Source organism: Accipiter gentilis, chromosome 11, assembly GCF_929443795.1.
Source record: "Accipiter gentilis chromosome 11, bAccGen1.1, whole genome shotgun sequence".
NCBI lineage: Eukaryota > Metazoa > Chordata > Aves > Accipitriformes > Accipitridae > Astur > Astur gentilis.
In genome coordinates this window covers 1,829,429-1,855,137 of record NC_064890.1, presented here as the reverse complement: position 1 = coordinate 1,855,137, position 25,709 = coordinate 1,829,429, and the positions used below count along the sequence as shown (strand labels likewise).

Sequence of the window (25,709 nt, the reverse complement as noted above, 5' to 3'; positions counted from 1 at the left end):
GACAACATCTACCCTGGGGTGAGGGATGCTTGGGACTTCTGGAGCCAGAGCCAGCCTTTGTGTTTGGGAAAGCGTGGTAGGGCCAGCACTGTGGGTCCCTTCCCTAGTGCCCTGCTTTGCAGCAGGACAAGCCCAGCAGTAGCTGCTGGTGGCTGCAAGGATGCCCCAAAGAGGTCCCACATCACCCTGAGCTGCCCTACTTGGTGCTGGGAGCAGGGGAAATGTTGCAGGATGAAGGCAGCGGGGCTGTCCCACAAACCCCTGTTCCAAGATGGCTTTATCTCTGTGTGCCCTATCCCCACCCCAGGCAGCATCACGGATGCTCTTTCCTCCTCTTCCCTCCATCAGCTGCTGAATCCTTTCTCTCTTCCTTAGGGAACGGGCCCTGCCCTGGCAGAAGCAGTGACACTCTGCCCTTTTGCTCAAGTATGGTATTGCACAGAGTGGAGTTCACTTGCCCTTAAAAAGGAGGAACTAGTACTTGGGCTAGAGGTGAAACCAAGCAGGAGATGGAGCAAGAAAGTCTGGAGCTGCTCAGCCTTCAAGCTGTAGCCCAGAGCAAAGCCTCTACCACCATAAGCCAGGGAGAAGCTTTTATCATTCAAATATTCAATGTGCAATAGACTAGGAGCAACTTAAGCAAACCCTCAAAAGGGAGCTGTGAGCTTTACAGTGCTTAAAACAAGGAAATTTTTTAGGAAGAGCAGCATCCGAGCTCTTGTGCCCATGAAGCAGCAGCAACCCCAGTTTACACGGAGAGGAGCGGCCTCCTAACTCCCATCACTGGACAATGCCTGTATTTTCTTTTATCTTTCAGTAGTACTCTTGGCCATGCTCCTGTAAGTTGTGTGTGCTGGGGACGCAGCATAGCTGTGTCCAAAGGGTGAAACCAGCTCCAGGCCATTGGTGGAGGGGACAGGCAGGCTCTGGGCTTGGACCTTCAGTGGTCCAGCCAGTGGAAGGGGCTTGGGCACTTGGGTTTGGGTGACCCAGTGGTGACTTGGTGTGTCACAGGGACATCAAGGAGTGTACTGTCCTGCCTGGGTGGTTGAACATGTTCCATGTCAAGATTTGAAGCTAAGATTAAGTGACAGTGTTACAGGTGTCAGTATGGAGCCAGGCTGTGGCCATGTGTGCCCCAGATCAACACCCACCACCCTTCCTCTTCCCTATGGTCACATCGGGGGAAGGCTCCTGGCTGCCCCCATAAGGCTGCTGGAGCAAGGAGGACATTAGAGCTCAAGGAATCTGCTTGAGCAGAGATCCACGCTTAGATGGTTTTAATATTGCCTTGGTGATGATGAGAGATGTGCTTTGAAGTGAACCAGCATGCATATGACCAGGCTGTTCCAGTACGAAGGTCCCAGTGGAACTGGAGGCCAGAAGGCAAAGATGAAGCACAGACACTCAGCCTCTGCAAGAGGTGAGAACCACTGAGTTCAGGCCAGAAGAGGGAGCTGGAAAAAATGGTCCTGCAGAAGAGGACATCCCAAGCTGAGAGCAGGTAGCCCTTCCCCAGCCCACAGCTGCCAGCAGGGTCTGGGTTCAGCTCTGGAACTGCTCCAGCAAGCAGTCAGGGAGGCTTGGAAGGGGACTGAAATAAGGTGATACTGCTTTCTGAGAGCAAAGGCTTTCTGTCCTATGTGCTCTTTGCTAAAAGCCAGCCTAAATGTGGAGTTGGGGACAGCAGAAGCCATACAGTGCACTGGAGGGCCCCAGCTTGGCCCTGTGAGCTGCAAGTCCTGCAAAGGTACAAAGGGGGCAGATAGATACAACAGATTGGTGGCAGCTGCCACCAGTTTCTGTGGTCAAAAGCACCAGAGAATGCTTCAGCTATGACTCCCAATCTTTATTTTTCTGGGCCTTGACAAAAAAAATAAAAAGCAGCAACTGAGGCTACAGATGGGGGGAAAAAAATGTATCCCCAAGAACAGGGGAAGCTTAACATTGGGGCAAATGTTAACACTTCAACTGAACATCAGGGGTAGGTGCTCCCTAAGAGGGGTAGCAGTGACTCAATCAGCCAGCGCTGTTCAGATTAACAATGTGAAGACAATGCTATGGTTTATTTAAACATAATAAATGCAACCTCTTAAAAAGAAACTAAAACCCCACAGTCTAACCCTTGCCTTTGATGATGGAAGAGGAAGGTACTAGGAAAAGCTGATTTAAAAAAAAAAAAGGCACTTAAAAATGGTCTTCAAATAAAAAGAATTTTGCATAAACCTGATGCCAGCCCACTGGAGCTGCTCAGAGTTCGATGGCCACTTACACATGATCTCTGGAGCAAATTTCACAGTATATCAAGCACAGCAAGACATAGACAGACATCCCTTCCTCTCCTGCTTGTGCAGAGATAACCACTGCTCACAAGAGGGAGAGATGTTCCCTCTCTCCTTTTCTTGATGCTGTGTTTTCTGGGATGAGTGATCCATGAGTTTCCAAGGATCCATATTAAAACCACATGCAGCAATAACATCCCCCACCCCCAGAGGAACACGAAGCTAACTAGAAAAAAGCTGACATGATATGTGGGAGGAAGGAAAACAAAAAGCTTACTGGTACATGTTAGAGTCAGGTGCTGATAACCAGGACTTGAGCTGGCATAGGTGGCTCACACCCAAGCGCTGGGTACAACACACTACAGGTTAAAAGACAGCTCTGAAATCTACGGGGTGAGTTTTCACTGTTAGCTTGTTCAGAGTGCAATGTGAGCCGAAAAGGTTAAAAAAATATTCAGCAAAACCTCTTCCCTCCCCTCACCACCCCAAGTAAACTACACAGTAGTCCATTAAGTGGCAACTTTTAACCAGTCTTCCAAGCAAACCTTTCAATATGAAAAGGTGAGGGACACAGACACGGGGTGTTTCAAATCACTGCACACTGCACCAGAAAAGCTGCACAGGCAAAGCTTCGCTCACTGCCCCGTGTGACGTTCCAGCCGTCTTCTGAAGCTCAAATTGATGGGAACATGCCCATGAAACACATGCAAAGCCTTCAAGCGGAAGGAGTTCTTGGTTTTATAGGGGAGAGCTCAGCTGGGCATTAGAGGGATGAGTGTTATCTAAAGCAAAAGAACAGGTCAGCTGTTGTTCTGCATTGAATGTCCTCTGTTCGATACATCTTGTGAAAATACTAGGTTGAGTGCGCCACGTGTAAGCATGGGCTCAGACATTCGCAAAGTTCCCCACCCTCCCCAATTAAGTTGCAAGCATGTGCTGATGACAGTTTGATGGCTGGATATTATGGATTAGTCCCAGTGAGTATTACTGATTAATGGTGTAATTTAGATATCCATAAATAAAAACTGGATTTTCAACAACTTAAAGTAAAAATTTCTAGAAAGGCATCAATGTATTTGCTGAGTAAGGCGCTGAGCGGGTTCCTCCATGTTCTTAGCAAGACCATCCATGGTATCCATAAATAGGGGGGCAGGAGGGGGCTTCTTGAACGTAGTGCGTCTTGGACAGAAGCATGAGATGTTCTCATTTTAGTCGCTCAACGAGTCCCTGCGTCAGTCCAAGGTGCAAAAGCTGAGATCTGGAGAGAGTTGCTAGATGAGGGAAATATTCCAGTAGCTTCTCCCACGACAGTTCCAGCAGACTGGGTACCACCAGCCACATTTTAAACAGAGAGCCAGTCCGTTTGTTTTCATGGATGTTGACCACCCCTCCGTGAACATACATGCAGCCAGCCTAGATGGGAAAAGGGGGAGAGGGGAGTTACATGGGGCACAGACCAAACTGGCACACCAGAAGGTGCTGAGGAGCAACACAGCCAGGAAAACCTGGATTTGACTCTCCAGATTCCCAGCTGGTTAATGACAGAGCAAGATTAACCTCACACACCTTTATGTGCTGGTAACAGAAGTGTCACTGCCTGAGCCAGTCATCCGGGGCTCCTCTCGTAGCCAAGGGGAGGAATCACTGCTGAAGGGCACGTGTCTCATCCTAAACCATGTACCCACTAGCTTAAGAGCGCTTTGCTCTGTATTTTAGGTGAATTCTACCCCAAGAAATCAATTTTAGGAGTGGGGTAAAGTGTTAATAAATTAGTATCAAACCATACTTAGGTTTCAGCTAAAAAGAACGTATTTTTTTAAACTAAAACCACACCATACAAAGACATGCTGCATCTCCTGCTCAGCATAACCCTGCTCCAGGAACACCACCAATGCAGAGAGATGGGAAAAGCCCAGCTGCTGACCTATTCTGCAAGTGGCATTTTTTCAATACATAGGAAAAGAAAAGGCATTCCTGCTGTCCAGGCAGTCACCAAGCTGCCTGGGAAACACCTTTATCCGGCCTACAGTTTCTCAGAGTTGCATTTATAACAATCTCCAAACTAGGTAACACCTGCTCTTATAACCAAAGAACCTGATCTCCGCCCTCGCATGCTGCCCTAAGGCGATGATCAGCTGAAGGAGGCTGAAGTCACAGCTAAATGCATTTCTTGCTGCCTGCTGCTTATCAGCCACAGGTCTCTAAGCTTCCAGTTACGGCAAAAAACTCTAGCAATACCAATCTTGCCATCAGCAGTGGTTTCCAAAGAGGGCTGCTCCCCTGCTAATCCAGGCTGTTCTCAGTAAGCTAAAACCAGTTTACTTGAGGGAGTTTTATCCTTTCGCAAACAGGAACTGCTGTTCACACATAGAATTACTCCTTAAAGCTGATACGGTTTAAAAGCTAAAACTCCACATCACTGCTTTTAGAAAGCAGAATATACTGTGTGCTACCGCTCTTTAAACAGCAGCAGGAGTAAAAGGAGTCAAGGCAGTGACCTCACACCAGCCCTCAGCCTGCCTAAAGATGCTGCATCCAGTGGAGGTCACCCTCTTGGTAACATTGGTTCAGCTCTACTTACAGCCCACACAAACATCAGAGTGCTTGAACGAATGGCTTGAACTTCAGCTACATAGTAAAGAAATGAGTCACTTACTGGTGTGACAGCAGCACAGTGAAAATACACTGGTTCCGGCATGGCAGCTGGGAGCTTGACCCACTGGAAAGTTTGCAGATTCAGCTTCCAAACATCTCCCAGAATCACTTCTCCATTATAGCCTCCACAAACGAACACATCTGTAAGAGAGGAAACCCATGGTGCTTACAGGCCCAGCCATCCTTCATCCAGCAATTGCAGAACATGCAGTGACTTAAGTCAGCAATCACCTTTCCAAAACAGCTTTAGGATCAACAATTATTTTACCTCAACACAAGCTCTCAGTACCTCTCAAATCAGTCCCAGCACACTATTCATAATCACAGAGGCCACTTATAGAATCACAGAATGGTTTGGGTTGGAAGGGGCCTTTAAAGGCCATCACGTCCAACCCCCCCGCCATGGGCAGGGACACCTTTCACTAGATCAGGTTGCTCAAAGCCCCGTCCAACTGGACCTTCAACACTTCCAGGGATGGGGCATCCACAGCTACTCTAGGCAACCTGCTCTGGTGTCTCACCGCTCTCACCATAAAACATTTCTTCCTTATGTCCAATCCAAAACTACCCTCTTTCAGTTTAAAACTGTTGCCCCTTCTCCTGTCACTATAGGCCTTGGTAAAAGTCTTTCTCCATCTCTCTTGTTAGCCTGCTTTATACATTAAAAGGCCACAACAAGGTCTCCCTGGAGCCTTCTCTTCTCCAGGCTGAACACTCCCAGCTCTCTCTACCTTTCTTCATAGCAGAGGTGTTCCAGCCCTTGGATCATTTCCATGGCCCTCCTCTGGACCTGCTCCAACAGGCCCACGTCTTTCTTTTGCTGAACACAGTACTCTAGGTGGGGTCTCACCAGAGTGGAGCAGAGGGGCAGAATTACCTCCCTCGACCTGCTGGTCACACTTCTTTTGACACAGCCCAGGACACAATCAGCTTTCTGGGCTGCAAGCGCACATTGCCAGCTCATGTCCATTTCCCAGCCTGCCTGTGATCCCAGCCCCACCATGGCAGATTCAGAGCTAAATGCTGTTGAGAAGCAGGAAGGCAGTGCAACTCCCACTTTAAGAAGCTGTATTAAGCCCTAGCTAACCTGAGTTCATAAGTTCCTGGGTTTGATCAGATTCTAGTGGTTTTAAACCCATGGGGAGCAGCCACAGCCCTGGCTCCTAGTCCTGCTGCCTGCCAGAGGCAGGTCCTTGCTCCCAGCCTTGCCCAAGTTCTCAACTCAGAGGCTTGCACTGCAGCAGAATACTGCTGATGAAGGCGACTGGAAGCATCTCCCAGCCCCTGCCTTACTTTTATTGGCACAGTTAGCATTCCTAAGAAATATAATCTGGCATAGCACTCTTCTGCATGGCTCAGCACCCTTTAATATACAGCATTCAGTAATCGACCTGAAGAGTTTTGAAAAGAAGGATCAACATTGTAACTGCTTCTTCAGTCCATTATGAGCACTTTGTTTTATCAAGATTTGAGGAACGCGTTCTTGTAGGAGAATGAGGCTATGGGAGAGGCCCAAATCTAGTTGAAGGAACACTCTACCATTCAAAATTGCGGGTAATTGAACATGGATTGCACATGAAGAGCCCTCTCTAAGCTGTGTCTCAAACAGTGCCGCACAAGTGATTTACAGCAAGAACATTTGGAGGATCAAAGTGAAGAACAAAAGGCTCTACTAAGCTCCGTGCAGCTTCTAACATATAAAATCGCCCTGACTTTACTAGAGAACGGAAAGACTCAGGTGCTAACTCTGCTACCACCTCATAATCCACTCCATATGAGCATCTTGGATTTACAACACCACGAAAAGGACCCACTATCAAAGACATCTCCAAACAACCTTGTCTCTAAAGAACTTGGCTTCAGCACTTGGTCACACTTTGCTTTTCACAGCGGACTGCAAAGCTAACAGGTTAGTCATCAAGCTGTAGCAAGAGCATCATTTATACCTGTTTGTGAGCTTGCAATCAATAAGTTGCAAAGTATCATGGACACTCGTGACTAAAATATGTGATATCTTACATTGAAGTGGCCACATGTCCAAAGGAGATTTACGTGTTGCCTAAAATACTGCAGAATTCCAGAGAGCAACAGTACTGTGCAATACAGAAGTAAATCTGCCTACAGCAGCAAGATCCCTCATGTGAAGAGTGGTGCCAACTGGGCAGCTTAAGGCCTGTTAACAAGAAAGAAATCCTCTTCCAGAAAATACACGTGTGCCCTGCAGTTCTCACAAACATGTGTCAGAGGCCAGCATCTCTCAGGCTAGAAGGATGGGCTTGTCACTGCTAAGTTGTAGAAGATATACCAATTTTCAAGAGGCAGATCTTACCATTTTTTATCTGAACACAGCTATGGCATCTTCTGGCTGCTGGGAAGCCTGAGGAGAATAAAATAAAAAAAAAAAAGTATCGACTATAGTTGCTTTAAAGTGCTTGGGCAAGTGGTGATTATATCTCAACATAGAATCATGGATAGGAGTCACTTGTTTCATTTATAAGGGGCTTCTACTTTCGTACAATCACGGGTATAACATCTCTACCTTAGCAATCAGCTGTTTCAGGTTTGACTCCTACTTGCTCTCCAGGGAAGGAAGAAATGTGCCAGAATCTCATTCCCCACAGACTCCAGCTCTCACCTCTGGCTTGGTGAAAAGCAGCAGCCAAGGGCCTACAAGGTTTCAGGGAAACCCCTGCTGCTAACCAGGCCAGCACGTGTTCCCTCAGAGGGAGCAGAGATGATGCATATCTTCTGGGAGGAGAGCCAGCCACTATCATCTTTCCCACCCAGGGAGGGAGAGAAGCCAGACTGCTAAATATGCTTCAGATGGGTTAGTCCTCACTGCTAAAGCTCTAAACAAGCAGGACCTCGAGGCCAGCATTAAGTCACGTACTGTACAACAAGGTTATGAAAAAGGCTTTCAGCCTGCCAGAAAACTGCATTTTCAAGCATCTTGGCCACTCGCTGGTTTACAAGGGAAGACAGGGGAAATTCCAGACTCACCAACTTTTTCATGAGGTTTTGTGGCAATTTCCTCCCAGGTGTTGGTTTCAAGGTTGTACGCATGGATCTGAAGGGACAAAGAGGAGCCATTACTTCCTCCTGGCTCCCCAAGCACCACAATGATGCAGTTGCAGGCTCTGACCCATGGAGCCACTATAAACAACACCTCTTTTTCATTAAGTGTAAAACCAAAACCAGCTAATCACAGCCAGTGACTAAGCAGGTATAAAATCACCTTCAAAGTGTACCAGCTTACTAAAGCTTTCATCTCACGCTTTGCTATTTGAGCCCCACAGCTGAAGAAAAAGAAAACTGCTTTTAAAAAAACTGGACCAATTAAAACCCACACCCTCCAGTTCTCAAAACTGTTTAGAAATACCTATCTCATACTGTATGTAAGGAGAAAAGAAATGCAGAAAATGGAGAGATAAAAAGTCACGTGAACTGCTGCAGTTTCAAGTTTTTTGGAAGTGGAGCACTATTTAAATTGTCCTCATTTATCATTCTGGCATTCAAGATGAATTCATTCTTCCCTCTCCAAATTGTATTGGAGAAAAAACATTTACCACAAGAAAGGAAATTAAAGTATACCATTAAGGGAGAAGACAAGAAAAGAGTCACCGTATCAATATCCGAATTTAACATCAAGGAATTCCTTCCTTTGGTACTTTCCTGTTTTGGCACAAACACAACATTTAGAAATATGTCCTAAGTGTTTTTAAATGAGAATCTTTGATAACAGGTCTACAGAATGAAGCTGGTTTGCAGATCGGTATGGTCACTGGGTACCACAGATTCATCATCTGTAAGTCAACAGGACATGTCTGCAGCAAGACGAGGTTTTACAGAAATATGAGAACAATCTGCTCCTAGTTATCTATTTTTTTACCAAGCTCTCCAGGCAAAGCAAGATGAAGAGACTGTCCTGGTTATACTTCACTGTAGAAAATCTCCCATCCAGGCAAGCACTCAAGGTTCCTGATTGCCTTACCTTATCTAAGGAATAAGCTGTCCAGGAAGTTCCACCTCCCAAGATATAAATCCGTTGACCATCATGTGCTATTTCATGTCTGTATCTGAAGGTGCAAAGAAGGACATTTAGCAGCACAAGCAATTACTGCAAGTGAGCAACAACAAAAGCCTTCTAGAAAACACTACCAAATTTGAGTGGCTTAAGCAGACACCCCAAGCCTGGCTATGCTCTATCAGTCCCTCAGGTTGGGAGCATTCAGAAGATGTGGAAGCTTTCATGAGCAATCTAAGCAGCACCCCAGAAGCTTGCAAGGCATTTTCTGAGAGCAGAGCACCACGGAACTTAAGTACAGTCAATTTACGGAGCACCACAACGGCCTTCAATATTCCAGTCCCTTCTCTCACTAAGATGGTCACTGATTGATCTCCCAGCCCTCCTTCCTCCATGCCTTGCTACAGAATAGGACAAGAGACAGGGATCAACAGGAGCCTCTTGCCCTCCTCAGCACTCACCAGCTGCCCCAAGTCCCCAGCTCTGTTCTGGCATCACACAGTCCAGATCAGTGTCCTGGCAAAGGCTTCACACCCATCCCTACATCCCCCTGCACGCCAGACTGCTGGAGCACTGGTTGTGCAACGTTCACAGCTGAAAACATTGCTCTAAGAGTGCCCAGAAGCCTGTCCGTAAAGGTGGTGACTCCCCTGTGTAAAAGGTCTCTGAGACTGTCCAGCTTCTCACCTCTCCTCTGGCATGTCACACGACATATTGTTTGGTTTCAGCTGGATCCACTCTCTAGTGTTGAGGTCTAGCTTATGTAGGTCGGTACTGTAAATGTAACCAGTTGTTCCTCCAAACACGTAGAGACAACCATTGATGATGGCCATGGCCTGGAAGGTAACAGAGAGAAACCAGTCAGAAAGGACGTGCGACATCAGTGTCTGAAAAAGAGAGAACTCCCACCTTCCCAAAGCAAGACACTGCTTCCAAAGCTCTACCTACAACTTACAAAATGACATGTTCAGGAGGAATATGAAGGGCAAACAAGGATGATACACAAAAGATGGGGGGCGGGGGGTGTCTGTAGGAAGGAAAAGTAACTCCGTGGTCACAAGATGAGGACCTAGAAGTGGAGCTGCTGAGTTTCAGGCATCAGACAAAACAGATATGTGCAGCGAGGGCTCCCAGGAGCTAAAACCAAAGCAGAGTTAACCCTGAATCTCTTCCACGCTGACCTTAAACGGATACTGTTACAGAGAATCTTACAAACCAGCTATCAGATAGCCAGTGGCATTAAGCGTAACAGACAAAGCTCCAAACACAGTGGATAAGTCAGACTAAACAATAAAGACAGCCTGTACAATTCAAAAGCACGTGGACTATCGGCCTACTGACACTGTGAAGATGGTGCAGGCACCATTCCCTGATGCAGTCCAAGGTGGAAGCAGAGACGTAAGCTCCTTCTGCTCCCAACTGCCTGTTTGCCAAAGGCCAGCTCGAGCTGAACTGGGCAAGGGGAAGATTACTTGCCTTCCTCCCTAAGTGTCTGGCGCACATCTAAATGACAAATTAGTTGGGTTATAAATATCTGCACCACAAGTACATTGGCAGTATTATGGGAAAGCACAGCAAAAGCTGGCAGTCCTCCTGTGAGAGTGAATCTAGTTTTTTGTGCACCATGCTCATCCAGGACATTATGGACAGCTTAAAAAGTTGTTATTCTAATACAAACAAGACCTACTAAACACTGTTTTCATTTATAGTTTGGGGTTTAAAGGCTTTAAGGAGGCTAGAGAGCAACTTTAGGAACTACCAACCACTCCTTAAATCAGACATACTTTTTCATTCAACTGCACCTGGCATTTAGTTAACAAATTTTGGCTTTTCTAACTACAAGAAAACTACACTTTTCCTTTGTAATCTCAAAGAACCAAGACCACTCTGTTTCTTTACAAATGGTACCTGCCTTCCCTTACACTTATGTACATAGAAAACAACTCTGGTTACTAGCAAAGAAGAGATCTCCATGCTCTGGCCCCTTTTCTGTGACACACAGCGCAGCGTACGCAGGCACAGCCAAAGTGCCTCGACAAGGGATGTCCTTCATACCTGGCCATAGATTCGATTGGGTTTCTTTCCTCGGCAGCTGAGCAGAGCCCATCTTTTGTACTTGACGTTGCAGACGTGGACGTCGTTGCCATTGCTCTCCCCAAAGGGGATCCCGGTGCCCCCGAACACAAGCAGGTTGTTGCCATGCAATACAACTAGGAGAGAGAGACAGAGCAGAGATACCTGTTGCTGCGAGACATGGTAAAAGAGAACGACTCTCTGCTCTGGAGTCAGTAGGTAGAGAGTGTTCAATATTGTTCAAATACCCTACAATTCACACTATGTATTTATGGCTTTGAAATGCTCTAAAAGAGAAAGAATGAAAGCTAAAACCATGGTAACCAAAGGCCTACTTTTAAAAATGGCTAGTGAACAAAGAGATCTATTTTTGGATGCTTTGAGATGTCTGATTGCACTGAGCACCTAGCTGCTGAAAGTGCAGGTGCCTTGCAACTATCAAGCTAAATACCTGGAGACTACCTCTTGCATTTGAAATCTTTTCTTTCCCTCTGCCTCAACCCAAGAGAAAGAGGAAAGAAAAATCATAAAACCAACCCAAACTCAAGGCCTACTCGCAGAAGACTTGGAAACAGGATCCAGATTTCCCAGCTCTTGCCTGGTTTTGCATTCCACCAGGGACATCGATTAAAATAGCTTCAGGAGTAGACGCATAGGAATTGAATTTCCATACGTACGTGACATGGAGGCTAGTTCCCTGGGCATGTACCCTTCAGTGCCCATTTGATGCCAGGTGTCTGTAGCAAAGTTGTACCGCCAGAGTTCCCTGAAGAGCGGGTAGTCTTCATTCTCTGGCCCACCGGACTCATCGTAGTCAGGATTGTAGCCTCCAAACACATACAAGTTGGCACTATCTGCCACGCAACGATGGCCACTTCTTGCTGGTGGATACCTATGGCCTACAGCAAAAAGAGAAGGTAAAACAGCTTCAGTGAAATGCCAGCAGAGGAGCTGAGCTTGTGTCTGAGGGTCAGGACTACACCTGCCACGGTGGTCCTCCAACAAGAGTGGCTGGTGTTTAACCACAGGGAAGCATGTCTGCAGCCAGAAGGAAACAGCTCTGTAATGACAGACCCACTTCTCCAAGCAGGAATGGGGAGAGCCTCTGCGTGTCACCACCTCATTCATGTCCCTGGACCACACCAGCCTAAGGAGGCTTGTCTGCATGTCAACACGTGACAATCCTTCCGTAAAAGCTATTTCTGAGATATCTTAAAAATTCCCCCTTCTATCATTCTGTACGGCAGATTTCACTTAGGAAACAGTTCCAAAACGTTTATATTTAAAGCTGACTGGTGGGAACAAAGAAGAAAACTAATGATTTGCTCTCCGTCCTACATAAACCTTCTCTCCATTTCTTCTCTTTTGCTCCTGGCACCTTGTATCTCAAGAAGGCTCTTTCACCTTGGACACCCGTGGCTTCCTAAACATTAAGCAGCACAGGTCTGATACAGCAAGTAAAATCTGCTCATAGATAAAGGCATTTGCACTGGGAGGGAGCGCAGCAGGGAACCCATCTGACATCCAACAGGTTAAGCTTGACAACTGACAGATGCAGCCCTTCCCAAAAGGAAGCCCTCTGCCTACCCACCCTCTTCCCTAAAAGCCAATGGAAATAAAAGTGGGGAGGGCAATTCAAGCTCAGACCTCAACTGGAATAGATAAAAAGAACAATTCAGTCCAGGAAAATTTAAACAGCAATATTCTTGTTGGACAACAGCAATTGAAGTCTCAGCTGACAAGTGATCAAAAAGTAATTCCGAGCTTGCTCGAATTTGATGCACAGCAAGAGCCAAGCACAGTGCCAGACGTAGATGTTTTTCTTCAACAAGACACAGGACCACATAACGAATGAGAAAGATGAAAGGAGCAGAAAATGATCAGGTCCCTGAACAAAGGAGCTGGTTGTGAGACACATGTAGAACATCTCAAGCTGACTAAACCAGGAAGGTTTCAAAAGTCATTTTTTCTACGCAATACAACAGCTTTTTGGTGAGAGTAACTCTAAGCCTCATCTTGAGAAGGAAGATAGATAATAGTCCCCTAAAATGTACAATTTAAATGCATAACCCATCACTCTCTCAAGCACATCTTCTTGTTGCACCTCAAGACAGGCCCGCTTTGGTTTAGTTGACAATAAAGAACAAACCAAAAAAACCATCAAAAGATCTCCTGAAGAACCCCCACCCAAAGCAACCAGTGATCTTCACCACCCACCTGCTCTCACAGCTCTTTTACGGACTTTTAGGATGGAACAGGACCCAGTGAAGCATCTAATTAGGACCCATCGTGTTTTCTTCTTAGAGCTTGTTACAATTATCAGCAGTGAATCAGACATGCGGAGCAATAACAAATGAGGCATCAAGCATCTTTCCTACAGGAAAGGTGAAATAAATGATTTGTCCAGACTGAATAATGAATTTTAACTCAGCACAAGCAGCTTTGCTTAATCATGTTCCCCATTTGCTGCTGCTGTAAGCTCCAACTCTCGTCCAAAATTAAGCTGCTCTACAGGGTTCAGACAAACTCCTTGTGGCTAAGTTTTGACAGATTTGGGTTGTTTCCAGTAATAATTGTGTCTCCCAGCAATCCCCACTTAGAAAACTAATAAGCACTGGCTGAAAGAGAGGGAAAGAAAGTTAAGGAATTAATGGAAAAACCCAAAGTCTGGCGTGGCTACTGAGACAGCACAGTGCCATCGGGCACCCGGCATGGCATGGACATTAGCACACAGGAGGAGTGGATATTACATGTACTAACAGCGGCAGCCAGGAACTAGTCCTGGACTAAACTGTTAAAACAAATATTATGTGCTTTAGAGGTGATTCACAAAGGGAAAGAGAAACATCCATCCCTCTGGCCTTTTTTATTTTAAACTCTGAAACTATCCAAAGAGATGGATTCATTTTTAAGTGAACACATTGGTAATAAAGGTATTTACAATCAAGGTAATTGTTCACTCTTCTAATCAGAGATGCTTCGAGAGGGCAGTTCATCTGATCCTGAGTATCTGCAAACAAAACCATGCTTGAGAAGTGCCCATGCCTCTCTGCAGCCTATAGAGGATATCCTAGTGAAGGCCTCACGTGTCTGTGCTTGGCCAAAGGGAGCTCATCCTGCTTGTTTCTTCTTCTGTGTTTGCCCTGGAGGTCTCCAAAAAGACCTGAAAGAACTGAAATGGGAGCTTAATTCCAGCAAAGACTGGGAGCACTGATGCACACATTTTGCAGGGGAGTGAGGATTTAATTCAATCATCCATTGAATTTAAAAGGTATTAGGGAATTAGGAATTCAAATATTACATTAAATATAGATCCTATTTCCCTCTAGTTATAACACTTGCTGTGAGAATTTTCCAGAAGGAAGAGAGAAGAATAAGGCTGAGTTTTATATAAAGCCAACAGACTAAAGAGGCATAATTCAAAGAAAACAAATTAAAAAACAAAACCAAGGAAGCCTTCTCTGCCATTCATCTCTCAAAATTAAAAAGAGAAGACACCTGACTTTGATCCCTTTCTGTTGAAACTTAACTGTTCTGGGGCATTATTGCAATGTTTGATGCACGCAGGTCCTCAAGATAACGAGATGGGTACATTAAGCCCATACACAGCCCAGCTGGTTTCACCTCTTCCCATTTACATAGAAACCCATCTCCTATCTTTAAAAGAGGATTTTTTTCAAGATATTTTCAAGACACAGAAAAGGCGGAGCTGGTGTCAAACAGATACTTGCAAGTACCCAACCGAGATGGTCTGAAAGGACCACCCTTCCCATGCAGCCATTCCCTGCCCATTCCCACTACTCTCGCCAACAACTCAAAGGGCTCTGTGAACTAAAGGAACACATTTTTCAATCAAACACTCACTCAGTAACTGTCCTTTGTCAGAAGCTAGGGATCCTCGTGGCAGAGCTAGCAGAAGAAATGATGCCTGTCCCTGGTCATGCATTCACAACTCGGCTGCTCAGGGGAAATCCACTGTCCTCAGTGCTAAGCTGAGCACCAAACCATGGAGGAGAGCAGCTGAAATGCTTCCTCCTGCTGTGCCTGCTACGTGGCAGTGACTCCCAGGGAAAGGAGGGCTGGAAATGCCAACCAGAGCAAGGTTTCCAAAAGCTCAGGGCAAACCCCTGTAGCTACAAACACATGCAATTTCATTTCACTCTGCTCGAGAACAACAGATTTTCTCCTCTATTCAAGCAGACCCCAGTTGTGTTTGCTCAACATATAAGGAATGAGTTATCTCCAAAGGCTTCACATTTCCAGCCTGCTGGTTTTAAGCTCTGCTCTTCACTAACCCCTTCATCTCAATGGATTAGATCCTCCTGCTCGCAGAGGCCCAGACAAGATGATGTATTTACCCATAAAACAGGAAAAAAAATTATCCAACACATCTTCTGAGTCACCTACACCAGCACACTCGCAAATGTATGAATGAACTGAATGTCAAACCGAGTTAAATTGCCACCAAACTCTTCTATTCAGAGTTGAAGTGACCTTAATTCATTTCAGAAGAAAGTCTTAGAAAAAGATTCCTCTAGTTATATCTTTTTAAAGAAAAGACCTGTAAAAGCTGAATCTATTTAAGAGTTAATTCAGATTAGTTTCTTCAGCAGACAAGCTCTATGACTTTTACCTCCAATGAAGAGCTGCATTTCCATTTAATTATGTTTTATCAGATGATTCACATCTACTGAAATTCTTCATGCAAGTTTTGGATCTGCTTTCGCTTCAGCATTAGCAGTGCACAAGCCTATTACACAAGCGCAAACTTTAGATGGTGCAGGAAGATGGAAACACCCAAGGGTTTGCTAACTTCTTCCTCTAGTTAGCAAAGCCCATCTCCCCGAGAGCTGAACCTGCCACAGATTAAAGAAACACCCAACACTAAGCGAAGCACAGCGAGACATCATCACAGTGAAAAGCTGCAAGTCACCAGGCCTCGCTATGAATTCTTTGACACTGGACATAGAAAGTAGCAGAACAACGTACCAAGTCAAGACAGAACTGTGGGAAAGAGGTCATAAAGCTAGTTACAGAAAATGGCTTTTAAGTGGATGGATATAATTTGGAAAGCACTTGCTTTCCCAATTTAAGACTCCAAAGTGAAACAGGAAGGAAGGATGGGAAGGTACAGTCACAAGGAGACCCCTTTTCCTTGGTCCTGAGGGGAGAAATGGGAACAATAAAACTTTCAGAGAATAAGAAGCTCCACAAACATAAAGAAGTTGAAATATCATGACAGGGACATAATTAAGGAAAGTCCTAAATTAGGACCAAGCTATCCGATTGAAACTTGCTTGCTGGCTATGCACTGACCTGTTAACACCCTGTTAAATTCACCCTTTTCAAGTGATTCATTGAGTGACTTCAGAGGGAGCTGCTCCGATGGCCCAGATTGACTTTGTTAAAGTGGATTCCTAATTGAATACCTCTCCTGCAAGAGGTATTATTAGAACAGAAGAGTAAGCAAAACGGCGGCATGAATATCTGTTCCCGAGTTTCCTGACGTGACACAGCACAGCCACCAATGCATGAGACATTCATTTCCTATCTCTCCAAAAACTTTGAATACAGAGTAGGTCTGGGGCGAGGAGGAGGAGGAGAAAACAGAGATGTTCGTTAAGAAAATTTAAAAAAAAACCTTTATTTTGGAGGAGAGAGCATAATGGTCCTGAATGGTGTTCAACAAGACTCCCATTCATAATATCTCTCTTACGGGGAGGACAAAGCTGAATTGCACCCGCTGGTCCATAAATACTACACCTATTCTGACTAACACAAACTTAAAAGTTTATTAAATTCCAGCTCTGGGGCCTTGACAGCTACAGAAATCTATGGAAGGCCTGGAGAAAAAAAACAACAACACAGAAATCCCTTGGTACCAGCAGATTACTTGAAGTTACAGAGCAGATTAAATGCTACCAGCATGCCCAGAACCACAGAACGTGTCAACGGCTATGCTCAAGTCTACTGGATTTCTCTATCACTTTTCAATAGCTCTATAATAAAGTTATAGAAGAAGAAAATTAAACTGTGAAGTACCAAGTGGTTGCACTGATTCGCATGCAGTGCAAATGTAAGGTGAGAGGCGCTTCAAACAGAGCAGCACAAAGTCAAGTTTCGAAGAACAAAGACGTATTCTTTCCATTCGATTATCCTCCCTTTCATGACTGCAGAAAAAAAATGCTGGCATCATCTCACTGGCTAGGTTAAACAAGAGGGGAGTACCCGCTATTTGAATTAGTAAGCCAGCCAGCTGGGCTTTTTTTTTTTAAATAACAGGGGGGAAAAGGTCTAATTAGCCAAATTCATTTCTTAAAAATAAACAATGAAAGAGTTGAATATGAAGTTCTGAAAGCCTGCCTGAAACCATCCTTTTTTTTTTTTATCATGACCATAGTGCCAGAGAATAACCAAATAAATCTATTAATCAATGAGAAGCTCTTGGCAGAGGGTGAGGTCTGCCTACGCCATCAGGTTCTGCAGAATTTGATTTTTCTTTTTAAGGGAATTTTCCCTAATTGCTACCATGCCTTGTTACCAGTTCCTGGCAAACCAATGCAGTGCTGTTCTCCCAAGGTGGCAAATCCACAGCCACTGCCTCCCTTTCCCAACCAGCCTTGGAAGGAAAAGGCCAAGGGTCTGGGCTGTCCCACCATCTGCTCAGAAACCTGTAAGCAGAAAGGAAAAGAATGATACCTGTATCATCCCTCACTAGGGCCGGTGTGAAGCTGAGCAGTAGCCAAAGCAACCTGCAGCAGAAAAAATTATTCCTGGATCCTTTGGGAGCAAAGAAGATGAGGTAAGAGAAACTGCTAACCTCAAGCTTAAAAGGCAACTCTGGAAATGGAAACAGGTCAAGTTCTTTTGCCATCACAGCTACCAGAAAGAGATTTGGCTGTAGCTAGCAGAAATAGCAGGAGCAGGACTAAACAAACATACTCTTATTGCAAACACATACCCCTTCCCCATGGGTTACTGCCTTGGAGCTGCAACTGCAACAACTTTCTAGCTTCGGGATGCCTCATTTCTAAAGTCTGCCATGGGCTGTTGCTTGCTAAGGGTGCAAAAAATATCCTTTTTCAGAGTCAGAACAGCTGACTCCAAGCCACAGGTGTCAATTTTAAAGTTTTGCCTCTTTATTCTTTCAGCCTTAAAGGATCACTAAAGATCCATCTGAAATTGGAGCACAATTATAATGTTTTGACATGGTGCTTGCCCCATTCCAAGTCACTGAATTACAGAAAGATCCTAACAATGTAGCAGTCAAAGCATTTATGATTTGTTTTTCCATGTACTGCTTGCTTGTTTCACGCAACCACTTTACTGCTTGCTCATCTGGCCGTTTAAAGACATTGCCGTTCACAAAAAGGAAAGCACATAAGATAAAGGCAACAGAAATTACAGAGAACTGTCTATTCTATTCAGAATACACAGGGAACGATCCTCAAAGCCCAAAGCAATAATTAAAGGCCAATGTGAAATGTTTCACTCAAATCTTGGGGTCATGTCTGACCCCAAGAATGTGTATTTTCCTTACAGCACATGGCCTTCTCCATAGAAACAGCAAATCCCTGGTTTTTTTCTTTCCCTTTTGCCCAGCTCATGTTAAAGCAGCCAAAAAGCAAAGGAAAAGAGCACGATCGAGATCCTGCCAGCAGTGGATGGAGCCAGGGGATGCTCTGGCATCTGGATGCTCAGTTTGGTGCAGCAGGGAGGCAGTTGCTCAGTGCGTTTTATCTTCCCCTGTAAAACAAACCTTCCTGGGCACTCCGGGGAATCAGTGAAATGTATTCATCTGGTATCAGCCTCTCAGAAGATGTACAGGCTCCAGATCATCTCACGCAGGCGACCCAAGTTAAAAAGGATGACTGGTCTCGAGTTCATGGTTTCAACACAGGAGGTGAGACTCAGGGTCAGAAGATATGCTTGGCTTCTAACCTTCAGAAAAGAATTTTATCCAATAAAAGTTGCCAATGTTTCTAAGTCTCAAGGACAAGCAACCAGTTTGTTTTTTTCCCAACCAAGATGCATTTGGAGAAAACAGTTTACATGTGCAGCATATTTTTTATCAACAGATCAAACTTCAAAGTTCTTTAAATATTTGAAAATTAGGAAATAATGGCACATGAAAGCTTACAGATTCCTATTGCTAAATGAAGTTTGTTTCAAACACACAAAAGACCATTTATTAAGATGACAGTAGTTCAACCCTAAGTTCACAATGGCCGTCCAAATGTTTACAACCGACAGTACACACCCTTTTTTAAGCTAGCTATTTAGAGCATCACCTCAACCACACTGCAGAACGTAATGCCAGGTCACCAATAATGCATGTGATTTACCAAAACTTATCCGAGCAACAGCTATCAGTGTTCACAACACAGTGTGGCAGCTGCGTTTTCATCTCCAACGTGTGCTCAACACAGCAGGCAGGATAAAGAGCAGACCTACTGAGATGATAGCACACTTCTGCCAAGTAATTCTGCTTTGCAAAAGTAAAGATTAAATGCTGCTCTACCTGTAGTTCCTTGAGCAATATTATACAAGACAGAGCAAGGGAAGGCAGCCGTCCCCTGGCATAGACAGAAAGCATCTGGACTCAAGCTTTCGTTGTAGCACTCACTAGCTAACACTCTGCAAGCTCCCGGTTCATTCCTTGAACAAAGCAGTATCATTTTTCTTGTGTAATTTGATGGATTAGAGCTTGCCATGCACATCAGGTAACCTGAAACAGAACAAAGTTGAGGACCTCGTCCAGTTTAACATTTGGAGCTGGCAGGGAAATAAAAGCAAGGATTACGTTCTGCCAGGCTACAATAGGAAAACTCAGCCAAAATAGATTGCTAGCACAAAAAAACCAGATTCCTGGGCTGCAATCAAAGCACTGGAGGTTTTAATATACTGAATTTTCATTCTGGTTAAAGACTCGCATCTAGAGAGCTGTTCCTCCTAGAACTACAGGACTACTTCCTATTTTGATATTTACTGATGAAAACTAATTGCAGGTACAGCCATGAATCCTCTTCATTTTATGTGTGGCTCAAATCACGATTTGAAGACTATGCTAAAGTATTTTAAATCAAGCCCTTCTTTCCCTCTCCTCCAGACCACCTCGAGAAAGCACAGTTTTATTTATTCCTGGAGCATAACCAACAGATATCCAGGCGTAGCCTCAAACACCTCCCAGAGCAGCAAGCCCAGCACCACCCTTTATAAGCTCCCTTTTTTCTCAACCTATTTTAATCATGACATCCACCAGAGGGTCATTTGCAAAGTAAAAGGTGCAAGAAGTTAGTGCAACAAAACTCTGTGAGATCTTAGGAAATGGGAGGGTGATCTTATTTTACAAAGTATTTACATAAGGTGGTTCTGGCCACTCAAACCCACAAGAACCAAGTATATCGAAGTAATCCAGCCAGTATCACTTACATACAGCACAGAGGGTGAAAGGACAACAGCTGCCAAGTCCTCGCTACAATTCCTGGGTTGTTCTTCATTTAGAAGGACAGACTAGTTTTGGACAGGTCTTTTATACCCTCTGGCTCCTATGGCGAGATGCTTTGGCCTCAAGAGTTTTGCTTCCTTCTGCTTCCACGAAGTTTAGGCAGTTCTGCTGCCTACTGTCTACGCCTCCTCATTCTGAGTTTCTTAAAGTTCTTCCTGTCAGGCTAACAGGAAAAGGAACGGCACAGGCACTAAGCTGCAACCGCATAGACTTTGTCCTGTAATCAAGGTGTAGGGTCTTCCGCTTGCAAGACCTGCCCCAAATATGCTGGTTTTTTCCATCAATCTGTGATCGTCAATCCTACTAATCCCAGTGCGAGACTTATATTAGGCCACAAGATTATTAGCGTTACTACTAGCAATATAATTTGTATTTCAAGCACTATTTTTTGAAATATAAACTAAATAACTACAGGATGTAAAGCTAACAAATATAGTGTAGCTTTTGATTCTCATCTTTTCAAAGTAACATACCAGTGGTGAATAGCTAAGGTGTGTGTACACATCCTCTTTACTGCTTCTTAAGGTTTTTTAAAGAGGGTATCGGTATTATTTTTCCTCCTACCTAGTTTTTTCAACATCTAGAATAGCAGGTTTCAGTATCTCCCTTTCCACTTACGATTTCTGCAAGACTTCTGAAGGACATTTAGGTCAAAGGCTGAAGCCAAAGCGCTGCTGGCTCTTGGGAGAGAGAACAAGACAAGTCAATATTGACTTTGACTCCAGTCTCCAAAGCTTCATCTTTTTCATACCAGCCAGACAAAATAAGTTTGTAACTCATGTAGAGTCCCTTACAAATGTTTGGATAAGCAGGATGTGAACATGTCGCTGAGAACAAGGTTTAAAACCTGTTTGTTCATCCAGCTGCGTTAAGCCTCCTCAGATCACATAGCTCCTTTTTATGGCAGGCTGCCTCTGCCCAAAAAATTCCCAAGAGAGAAAGCAGCACTGCCTGTGTCCCTGACACCTGAGCAACAACTCTGCCCAGGGTCAAGGGCAGCTGGGAGAGGCCAGAGGATCCAGCCAAGGATGCCAAACACAACCTACAGGCCACCGGCCAAGACCCTTTCAAATATCTGAAGTCTCTAAAGAAGCATTTCTAAGAGAATGATCTTTCTCACATCCAGCTGTGAGAGCTTTCGGGTTTGGACTGACGTCCAGAATGGGTCTGCTTCTTCATCCTGTTTCTCAGAGGCTTTTGTTTTCAAACCTCCTTGTAGCAATCACGTATTTCGAACATTTCTACAAGCGTGCAATTGATTGTCAGTATTTCCCATGATTAGTAAAATAGGAACAGGATTGTAATACATGATAGCATCCCAGAGCAGAGAATAAAATAAGGAGTCCTTCTGAGTGGACTGTCCTTACTGTGAAACCAGAGCAAAAGAGGAAACATATGCCTCAGAAATTCTATATTACAGATTTTACACCACTAAAACTGAGTGTTCCTTGGGTTGTTTTGTTTTTTTAAAAAATGTAAAAGGAAAATAAAGAAAGGAATTCTGGAAAATGAGAACCATAGAACAGCCCAGGTTGGAAGGGATCGGGAAAGATCGTCTGGTCCAACCTCTCGTGGGAAAGGGAGCCAACATGAGATTATTCAGCACCTTGTCCAGTCACATCTTGAAACTCTCCAGCAACAGGGACTCTACCACATCCCTGGGGGTGTTGTTCCAGCAAATTATTGTTGTTACTTAAAAAATGTCTTTCTTACATTGAGATGAAACCTCTCCCAGTGAAACTTGTACCCACTTGCCCTTGTCTTCTCCATGTGGCTCCTTGTGAAGACAGACCCTCCATCCTCTTTGCAGCTGCCCTTTAAGTACTGGAAAACCATGATGAGGTTCCACCTGAGCCTTCTCTTCTCCAGGGAGAAGACACCGGACTCCTTCAGCCTTTCCACATAGGGCAGATTCTCCAGCCCTCTGACCATCTCCTTTGGACCGTCTCCCGTCTGTCCACGTCATTCTTGACTTGTGGGGACCAGAACTGGACACAGCACTGAGTAGAACAGGGTGATCCCATCTCTCTCTTTCTCTGCTAGTAATGCCCCTGCAGATGCAGCCCAGGTTCCAATTTGGCTTCAGGCTTGTTCCCCCACATGACACAAAGGGATTCAGGATATTAGGGTTTTCTGTTGTATTTTTTTTTTAAATACATATTAGAAACTCTGAACCTCTCCATATGAAAAAAAACACCTCTACTGTGACTGGTACACTGGGAAAATTATAGCTTAAGACAGAGAATAAATGCTGAGCATGCGAGAAGCAAAGATATATTTAGGTTTCCAGATTGTTTCTATCCACTTAACCCCAAGAGCCTGATGAAAACAAAGAAATTTAAACGTGGACAGGATGATTTCCAACGAGAAGAACAAACCACACACCACCTATATTTGACATTTTTGATCTTTCTAAAGCTTACAAACACCTGAAAACAGCTCCTTCCTTTCCCTTATCCAACACAAAATTGTAGATGTTTAAAGACTCTTTACCCATCACAAGGCAGCAAAAACACGAACAGCTTTTTTTTTTTAGCTGTTAAGCCATCAACGAGACTCTTTTGTAGACACTGCTTCAGAAATGCCCCTATTGAGAAACCCTCGATAGAAATAGCCTGCTTGAGAAAGCAAACAGAGCAGCACAACCCTGGCACCAGCTCCCGCTAGCTGCCTGCTTACTTTCATAATCACTTCCCTGTACTCTCCAGAGTAAAAAGGTGACAAAAGCTTAAAACCTTTTCTACAAGTAGGTGCAAAAGAAGAACGTGACAAAAGCAGCACGTAAGTCAAGATGTATGCTCTTCTGTTTAACCAAGAGACAGCCCAGATCTACTTCAAACCACACACAGCAGGAGCAAAAGAGCTCTGCAGAGAGGGATGTAGTGAATACATCCAACACCAAAGCATGCTACAAGTTCTTTGCGTGCTTTCATGACAGTAATTACTTGTAAAAACAGGATTAAAAGGAGATAGCATGCTTTATGGAAAAAGTCTAGGGCACTGAGTGGTGGGGAAAACAAAGGAATGCCTCCTGGAAACTGAAAGGGAACTGGGAGGTAGGAAGACAAACATGGTTGGAGGAAATGGAAGGAGGGGAAAAAAAAAAATTCCTCTGTCTCAATGGTTATGTAAGGGCTGCTGCTGGAGCTCTATAAATAGGACATTAACAGGTGTTGAATGGGGAGAAAACTCCAGCAATCGACTCAAACAGGATTTTTCCATCAGGCAGTTTTTCAGCAGGATCGACAATCAGCTTCAGGTTTGTTAAGGCTGGACTTACGTGCTAAGGCTGAGCTGAATGGGGGCATTTTGTACCTGGGGCTGCAGCATCTGCCCCTGAGCAGGTGGTGGAGGGCAGGATTCCATGTCGGGCCATAATCGGTAGCCAAAAGTGGGATCGTTACAACCGTGTCAGGAGGACGCGCTACCAGCTTGCTCAAGCCAATGATTAAAATTCAGGAACATGAAGATAATCAGTTCTTGTGTTACCAAAAAAGGCCCTTATCACAGGAGGAAGGAAACATGTTTGAGAATTTGCCCAACAATAGAAAGTGTGGAGCCACTTAGCAAATTCACAGTAGTCTTGCACAAGGCTCGAAGGCATCTTTGCTGCAGATCTAGACAGGTTTCACAGGAATCGAAACATGGACCCTGGTCTGAAAGCCCATTCCCTGCTGCTGGTGGTGCTCCAGACACACCAAACACAGGCTCCTACCCTTGAGGCAGTGAGAGGCTTCACATCCCCCATCGAGGGATCTGAGTGGCAGGGCCAGGGGCAGCCAGGGCAGAAAAGGATGCCCTGGGCCTGGGGTACCCACCTCCTGGGTGGCAGCACCCCAGCGCCATGTGGCCCTTGAGGGCAGTGGGTGCTATGGAGATAAGGAAGGGGGGGGATACCCCAAACCGATTGGGAATACCCCCATCACAGAACCATGGGGTGCCCCATGTCCCTCCCAGTATCGCAGAACTGCTGGGATGGGGGTGATCTTCCCAATCCTGTGACTGTGGGTTAACCCTGGCCTCCTCCCCCTAGTGTCCTGGGGCTGTTGGGGTGGGGTAATCCCCCCACATACCAACACTGCTAAGAGGAAGGTGGAAAACAGAAAGAACCACCATTCCCAGGTCACGCAACTGGGCTGACATCTCATCCAAGGTCCCTCTGGTAGCCTGGACCCTCCATCCCAGGATCATCCCTCCCAGGACTGTGGGGCCCCCCACCCCAAAAACCTGATACGTTGGGATTGGGGAGAGAGGAGGGGGGGTGACCATGGGTTAGCCCAGGCCCATTCAGGATCACAGGGCTGCTGAGATGGGGCTGATCTCCACCAAGGACCACGGGGACCCTGTGTTGTCCCCCTTCCCATGTCCATGGGGATGAACCGCCTGTGTGGGTCATCCGAGCATCCCCCAAAAAGCTGAGACTGTCAGGATGGGGAAAGAAGAACAGCCGTCCCCTAGAGTCGTAGGAGAGGGGTGACCCCCCCCCCTCAAGACCGTGGTTCCCCTTCAACACTGTAACACTGTTTTGGAAGGGGTGACCGCGCCATCCGCAACTCCAGGACCCCTTATCCCGGGACCGTTGGGACGGGAGCATCCCGGCCCTCCCTACACCACCCCCGGGGCCTTTGGGACGGGGTGACACCCCCCCCCCCCCCCGCATCCCAAGCCCATAGACTACCCCAGCCCCCCTCAAAACGTCCCAGAGCCCCGGCACCGCGAGCAAAATCCCCCCCAACCCCAAAACTGCGGGGTATCCGTCCTCTCAGGGCCTTGGGGACGGGGGTGCCCCCGCCCCGACGCCCCGGGGATGGGGTCACGCCCCCCCCCCCCCGCCCAGGGAATCAGCGACCACTCACCCGCCGAGCGCGGCCTGCCCGGCAGCTGTACGAAGCGGTTGAGGAGACCACCGCCACCCGCCGCACCGCCCGGGCCCTCCCCGACACCCTCCCGGGCACCGTCTGCCGCCGACATAGCCCCCCGTCCGCTCCTCCTCAGGGCGAAGCCAGGCGACAGCCAACGGCAAGGCCGCCTTCCAATCAGCGACGAAGTTTCTGCGGGCCCCGGCCTATGAAACGCGGGCTTCTTGGTAGGTGGGGGAAGGCCGAGGAGAGAACGCTGTTGCTGGGGGGGGGGGGGGGGGGCTGAGCAATGATCACTGCGCCTGCGC

General features: G+C 45.8%; 1 protein-coding gene across 2 annotated transcripts; it reads right to left on the bottom strand.

Annotated features, from left to right (window-relative positions):
• Positions 1–721: 721 nt before the first annotated feature.
• KLHDC10 (kelch domain containing 10) lies at positions 722–25,625 on the bottom strand. Of its 2 annotated transcripts, XM_049813978.1 has the most exons (11): positions 23,823–24,960; positions 17,576–17,705; positions 13,252–13,408; positions 11,712–11,933; positions 11,017–11,171; positions 9,649–9,797; positions 8,929–9,013; positions 7,938–8,004; positions 7,267–7,314; positions 4,939–5,078; positions 722–3,695 (listed from the first exon to the last, which is right to left on the bottom strand). In XM_049813978.1, the coding sequence occupies exons 1-11, from the start codon at positions 23,906–23,908 to the stop codon at positions 3,486–3,488; spliced, it is 1,449 nt and encodes a 482-aa protein (XP_049669935.1). In that variant the 5' UTR covers positions 23,909–24,960; the 3' UTR covers positions 722–3,485. The 2 variants fall into 2 exon arrangements, with proteins under 2 accessions (XP_049669935.1, XP_049669934.1); XM_049813977.1 differs by lacking the exons at positions 13,252–13,408; positions 17,576–17,705; positions 23,823–24,960 and adding an exon at positions 25,399–25,625.
• Positions 25,626–25,709: the final 84 nt, after the last annotated feature.

Excerpts from the sequence above, each read along its gene's own strand:
- KLHDC10 (XM_049813978.1), bottom strand. The coding sequence starts at position 23,908 with ATGGAATCCTGCCCTCCACCACCTGCTCAGGGGCAGATGCTGCAGCCC. Across the intron at positions 17,706-23,822 it reads ATTCAGCTCAGCCTTAGCAC|GTTTCTGAGCAGATGGTGGG; the intron begins GTAAGTCCAGCC and ends TTCTGCTTACAG. Across the intron at positions 11,172-11,711 it reads GGAACTAGCCTCCATGTCAC|TTGTATTGCATGGCAACAAC; the intron begins GTACGTATGGAA and ends TCTCTCTCCTAG.